The sequence below is a fragment of the Carcharhinus amblyrhynchos genome, chromosome 4 (assembly GCF_965287045.1).
Source record: "Carcharhinus amblyrhynchos chromosome 4, sCarAmb.v2.hapA, whole genome shotgun sequence".
Taxonomy (NCBI): Eukaryota; Metazoa; Chordata; class Chondrichthyes; order Carcharhiniformes; family Carcharhinidae; genus Carcharhinus; species Carcharhinus amblyrhynchos.
This window is the reverse complement of record NC_137327.1, coordinates 85122522-85129674: the sequence shown is the minus strand read 5'-3', so window position 1 is coordinate 85129674 and position 7153 is coordinate 85122522. Positions and strand designations below refer to the sequence as shown.

General features: G+C 39.3%; 1 protein-coding gene across 1 annotated transcript; it reads right to left on the bottom strand.

The window, feature by feature from the left end:
- Window positions 1-1810: 1810 nt before the first annotated feature.
- Window positions 1811-5570, bottom strand: shisa2a (shisa family member 2a). The gene is made up of 2 exons (XM_080188201.1): window positions 5282-5570; window positions 1811-2402 (listed from the first exon to the last, which is right to left on the bottom strand). Exons 1-2 carry the CDS (start codon window positions 5568-5570, stop codon window positions 1873-1875), a joined length of 819 nt encoding a protein of 272 aa, XP_080044327.1. The 3' UTR covers window positions 1811-1872.
- Between the last annotated feature and the right edge of the window lie 1583 nt (window positions 5571-7153).

The window sequence follows — 7153 nt, the reverse complement described above, 5'->3', positions numbered from 1 at the left end:
AAATGGCAACATTGGTCTAGGCTTCTCAATTACTAATCAATGATCTGGAGACTGTGTTCAAGTCCCACCATGTTAATTGGTATAATTTAAATTTGATTAATAAACTTTGGAATTGAAATCTAGTGCCAGTAATGATGATCAGGACATCTATCATTGACTTTTGAGAAACTCATCTGGTTCACTAATGTCGTTTAAGGAACAAAATCTGCCATCCTTACCACATCTGATCTACATGTGGCTCTAGAACCACATCAATGTGGTTGACTCTTAATTGTCTCTGAAAGTGGCCTAACAGCCCACTCAGTTCAAGGGTAATAACTGCTGGCCTTGTCAGTGGCACCCACATCCCATGAAAGAAAATAAAATATCACCGGCTGTTCATAGATATGGCTGTCCCAAGATGAATTTCTACCAGTATCTTTGAAGAACTGAAAGAACCATTGAAAGGAGTGAAATTTCTCTTTAGTAATTAAATAAATCCATTGTGAGCATAAAGTGGGATCGCCTCATTTAGAATCAATAGCTTCTGTAGTAAAATTAGCAAACAGATGATTTTTCAATTGAAGGGCATGGAAGAGATGAAGATATAGGGTGGGATTTTTCTCCCTCGCCGCAATGTGTTTGACAGTGGCAGAAGGCAGCACAACACTCACTGGGGGGAAGATCTTATGGTCCTGCTGTTATCAGCAGGGTTTCTGTTGAACGCATCACTTGCCACCAGGAAACTCATGGCAGGTATGCACCGTCAGCTGGCCAGTAAGATCCTGCCAGTGTGAATTAAGATTTTGGCGATAGTGATCCAGTTATTCTATGAGAGAAGGGGTGAAGGATTTGGAAAGAAAAGAATAGGAATAAACGTGGCATATTCAGGATAAATCTAGAGATGTACGATAAGTGGGCAGGCCACGGCTATTTACAATCTATATTAATTACTTAGCTGAGGAGACCAAGTTCAACGTACCCAAGTTTGCTGACAATACAAAGTTAAGCCAGAAAGTAAGCAGTGAGGAGGATGCATAAAGGCTGTAGTGGGGTATAGACTTTAACTGAGAGAGTGGGTAAGAACATAGACTACAATGTGAAGAAATGTTAAGATATCTAACATGCAGGTATAGCAAGCAATTAGGAAGACAAACGGTATGTTAGCTTTTGTTACAAAGGAGTTAGAGCATCTGAGTAAAGAAGCCTTACTACCTCCCCTTCAATACTGTATGCAGTTTTGGTCTCCTTACATAAGGAAGGGGATACCTGCCCTGGAGTGCAAGGAAGGTTCAGTCTACTGTTTCCTAGGTTAACGGGGTGGCCAGAATGAGATAATAAATAGTTGAGGTCTATACTCCCAGTGTCTAGAACAATGAAAGATCAAACTGAAACATACAAAATTCTTAATGGGTTTGGACAAGGTAGATGCTTCGAAAAATGTTTCCCTTGGCTGGGGAATGCGGATAGAGTTCAGATTAAAGGGATTTAAAACAGATGAGGAGAGATTTCTTCATTCAAATAGTTGCGAATGTTAGAAATTTTCTACCCCAGAGAGCTACAGGCATTTAGTTGTTGAATATATTCGACACAGGAGGCCAATAGAGTTAGTTAGGGGTAATAAGGGAATTAAGTGGATGGATATAGCTTGTGTGGGAAAGTAGAGTTGAGTTAGAAGATTGGGAATGATCATATTAAATGACAGAACAGACCCAATGGCCAAATAGCCTACCTCAGCTCCTATTTATGATACCAACATTTAGAGCTAAGAACACAATGTAGTAACTGGGAATTAAAGAAAGATTACATTGGCATTTTTAAATTATTAGATTCAAGTATTATATTGTCAGAGATTCCATAAAGACTAGACTTGGTATTTTGGGTGGATGAATCTTACAGAGTCACTGCTGGGTACATCAACTGGTCACCATTTAATGTTCCATGTGAATAAGGATTATTAGATTGTTGTCCATATCCAGGTCTGTCCACATATGCAGGAGCCATGACTAGTGTATGATCAGGTGGAATCCCATAGCTAAGATATTGTGCTGGTAGAAAAGGATTTCCTGTGGATTGTGAAGGGAGGAACTGTTGAGCTTGGTGACAGCCCATGACCGGGAAATTTGTTGGCACATTCATGTAGAGGTTGATACCATCAGTCCCCACGGAACAAATGTTGTTCTGCCGTCCCATGGAGCTCCTTGTGGAAGTAGTTGTGGTGCTGGAAGTAGAATGGCGCGAAGGGGTTCTGATACCAGTTGGTGGAAGGGACTCTAGCAAACGGCTCTGGGTAGGGGCATCCTGCTGGTTCTCCTGTGGCTTGGGTTTCAAGCATCTGCAGCAGCAAACCGCAATGAGTGAACCAACTATGATGAAGGCTACAAATATGGAACCAACGATGAGGAATGGCAAGTACATAGGAACTACAAAGGAAATATGAAGAACAAGTGTTATTATTGGGCATGGTAGTGGATATAGTTGATTCTTACTAAAAAAATCAAGACTTTAAAGCAAGAGTGCAAACACAAAGACTTTTCTTAAAACACAACTTGGTGTACTTCCATTGTATGGAGAACATATATGGCAACATAGATGAAAATAAAGTTTTTGAAAGAACCTGTTGATGGTAAGCTACTTTAAAAAGATGCAAAATACAAGAGCTCAGTCAATTCTTTTTGTGAATATGTTTTTAAGTACAGTAAAATAATGCCAGTTTTGCATGTTAAATAATTATTAAACCATCTCCCAGTTGTCACTGAGTTTAAAATGTGTTTTTTCCTTAATATATAGTGATTACTGAAAAGTTGAAAATGCATTTTCCTGCATAGTCTTTGTGATAATCAAAGGAGGGAGAATTCAGCATGGCTAATGCACCTAACTAGCATGTCTTTCAAAATGTGAGAGGAAATTGGAATATCTGGAGAAAACCCATGCTGATATGGGGAGAATGTGCAGACTCCACACAGACAGTGACCCAAGCCAGGAATTGAACTCTGGTCCCCATCACTGTGAGGCAACAATACTAACTACTGTGCCACCATGTGCCCAAACCATAGCTGGATCCATTGCCAATAGTCAAAACCTTACAAATACTCAATATGGGATCACACATGTAAGAAGTCTAAGTTGAGAGGAGTGAAGGACAACCAGCATTTGTAGATTAAACCTAGCAACGGGTTCAAAAGTGGAGAGAAGAGAACTGCTGACCACATTCTGTTTGGTAAGTATTTCCACAGCTAGTTTCCTATCAGATGGGTTAAAATTATTCCAAAGGGTCCATAAGTCATAGGACTTTATAACTAGCTTCTGTAAGCAATAATAAACACACTTACAGAGTCTCCAATAGCCTAGTTCCTCCCCCCCCCACCACCCCACCCACCCACAACGTAATATTCACTTGGCAGAAAGAGAGTTTGTTCTGGGATGTGGGGAGTGTCCTGGTCAGCAGCTTGGTCAATGGAAGTTATTCATACAAGGATATATAGACACGTACAAACAAACTCTGTATACATACTCCAGCACTTGTTGAATATTTTGGCAAAACTAGTAGCAAGCTGCTTAATACTTTTTGTCATTCAAGATATATTTTAAACATATATTATTTTAATATCAGTTACAGTGGAAAAACAGTATTGAATCACTGTTGGGGCTATGGAAAGCTTTAGATTCACAAGAATTTGAGTGAAAGGCTATAGTCAAAGAATTTTTGTTAGAGAAGATTAATAGGAAAAGCAGAGATTTTCAAAATTCTGAAAGACTTAGAGAAGGTAAATAATGGAAGAGTGTTTCCATTGATTGCTGGTAACAGCAGGACATAGACAGAAGATTCTTGACCTAAGTAGGAAGTTTGAAAATTTTCTGAGTGTTTTCTTTCAAACAGATGCACATGACAAATGGTTACCAAGGCATAGTCTATGTAACACTATCAAATTAGGATTAGGTAAGTATTGGAGAAGACCATAAACCGAGTATGGGGAATTGGATTAGAGCCAATATCAGCTGAAGACTGGAACAGATATGAAAGGCTGAATAATCTTTAATGTTATAATTTCTTTGATTCAACAATGTTAAAGGCACATTAAAAAAGTAATGTCCTTTAAAATTACATTTTAAAAAGGAAATTAATTTCATTCTCTTTATCGATCACAGCTAAAAGGTAACAAATGGTATGCCATTCAATCCTTGGTTGCACCGAGTTTAATTAGATTTTTCCCACGGTGATTATTGGGACTCTAAATGTTCTATTAGGCAATGGAAATTGGCCAAGTTTCCCAATCCTGACCATTGTCTACATGTGTCTGTCATATATTGTCCAGCTTTCCAACACTCATTGCCAAAGTCCCACAGTCAAAAATGACAAACTGGAAAAGCACTGGATGCCATAAAGCAAGAGAATTAATATCTTGAGTAAAGGATATGAATATAAATGCATATAGATTTTCCTTTTAGTTCCAAAAATACAAAATATTCATGGAGTACAATTCAACACAGCAACTCTGCCGCCGGAATTTAGGAAAATTGTTCTTTACACAAAGGGACCATTAGGACTTGGAATCCTCTCCTGGAAATATTGGTTGAAGCAAACTCCATAACAGCTCTTAAATGAGAAGTAGTGTAGGTAAAAAAAAGGAATATGGAACAACTGGATAACTGTTTTGAAAGCAAAGACAAATACCATGGGCTGAATGGTCTCCCATGCTGTAAATTAATCACCTTAAGTCAGAAGTGGGAAATGTGGCTGATTGTTTCCTCCTCCTGAGTCCTGGGGAACTGAAACCCATTGCAACAAACTAATCAATTAACCAGGCACAGACTGGGATCAAATCAGGAACTCTCGGGTCTGCATGACTTTCCTAAATAAATTATATATACACAAAACCTAATGCACATGCTCTAAGATTATACTTTTACTGTAACTCCTCCAGTCTTGATCCCATCTGTCATGCTGGTAAATTAGAAAAGTGATGCAGAATGATGTTTTAGTGCCAGGCTTTTTAAAAGTTATTTTCCTCTATTCAACAATGGAGTGAAGGGATCACAAAAGTTGGTGCATCTTTTTGTAGATTGAAAAAGATAAATGTTTCGTTGATCTTTCTCTACACCCTACGTATGGCTCTAGTAACACAAAATTCTGCTCCCTCTCCTTTCCTTCTCCCCTTTGGACTCTATGAACAGTATGCTTTGTCTGTATAGCGCGCTAGAAACAATATTTTTCACTGTATCCCGATATATGTTACAGTAATAAATCAAATCAAAATGAATGCTGGTGCTGGAGAAAGAATTCATTAAGTGTGTCCCGTACCTGATGTTGATTTGCTGTAGGAGTCTGGCTCCTGGTTGACGTTGTTATCGTTGATGCAGGCGCCTTGGTCCAGTCGATTATCCGGCAGAGAGCAGCAATACCGGAGAGCACAAGATCCGCAGCACAGAGTGGCTTCCTGGCCATCGTATCGCTCGGGACACTGGAACCCCGAGTGCCAGCTCCCGTTACTGTCAGACCAGCCGTGGCAGTACTCCCCCGAGGCGGCCAGGACACCGAGCAGCCAGTTAGTAAAGAGCAGGAGCAGTGTCCCAAACACAGCAGTCCCCATGGCTATCACAGCAAATTCTAAAAACAGTTGGATTCCAAAAGGAATTTAAAAATAAATAAAAATCCCAGTCCCCTTGAAGTCCTGGGCGCGTTGTTAGCGCTCTGATTTCCTCAATGGGGCTTCTCTCCCTTCCTTTCCCTGATGCCCTGAACCTCAAATCCGGACAATGAGGGGCGGACTGCAGGAGTGTTAATTTCTCACTGTTAAATAGCTCTATTCATGGCGCTCGGCTGCTAAACTTGTAGCCCGCATTGCCACGAATTTTCCATCTGCAAGCAAGTCTTTATCATTAGAAACAACAGTGTCAAAGACTTTTCTTTTAAACAAGCATTTCGATGGAATAGAGATTAAAGTGGACAACGTGCAGTTTTCAAACACAAGTATAATGTTTCCCACCTTCCATTCCTTTTTGGCTCAATCTGCTGTTAAAAAAAAACTCTTTCACTTAAACTCTGGTGAAGTGAGTCCCTATAGGCTGGTCTTTCTTCACCAATCCCGGTTTAAAATGCCAGCCAAGTTACGCCTTTTAAGGATTTGCTCCGCCTCTTGGTGATATTTCCATGAGAGTGAACTTTATTCAGTTAGATCGTGTATTTCTCATCACGATTTTAATACATATAATGTTGGGTGAGCAGGAATTATTATATATACACACCTCCTCTATTAGGCGAGTAGATTGGTAGAAATATTGAACTGTAACAGTATAATGAAGATCAATTGAAAGGCTTATTTTTCAAGGCTATTTTTCAACTGATGTGGTTTAAAGTCCGTCTGATAGAGTAAAGATGGAAAATAATATCTTTGTGGAGTATTTAGGAACAGTAATGAGAAACAGGTCAAATGAAACCTTTAGAGTGTACACTGTTTGTCTTCAGCTAATACGTAACGGGAATCAAGATTACTGTGCACGTTAACAATTTACGAATACAAATTAAGTCCCTTAGCCTGCTGTTTTAACAGGAAGATGAATCCACTCAAAATAAGCTGGTTAAAATAGATAGCCATCAAATAAATGTTATGTAAATATGTAAGCGAATTTTAAAATATTAATTATTTAATGGGATGTGGACACCACTGGCAAATCCAGCATTTGTTGTCCATCCTGAATTGTTCATGAGCCCAGTAGCCTGCCAGGCCTCACAGAGGACAATGAAGAGTTAATCAGATTGCTGTGGCTCTGGAGTTATATGTGGACCAGGTAAGGAGGGCAGATTTCGTTCCCTGAAATTGATTTTTTTGGACAACAATCAATGACAGTTTCATGGCCACCATTATTGAGACTAACTTCCAGATTTTATTAACTGAATTTAAATTCTGCCACCTGCTGTTGTGGGATTTGAACCCATGACATCAGAGCCTTGGCTCCTGCCTCTGGATTATTAGTTTGGTGACACTATGCCATCATCTCCCTGTGATATAAAGTAATAATAACCACATAGCAAAATTCTAGGGCAATTGTTATGAGGGGATTCTGACATAGGTTATTTTTCCTTTCTGTTGTGGATAAACATTCAACTTTGCTGGCATATTGTTTCATAAGCACCAATTACTCTATGGTAACTGATCCAAAAAGTTATTGCTCA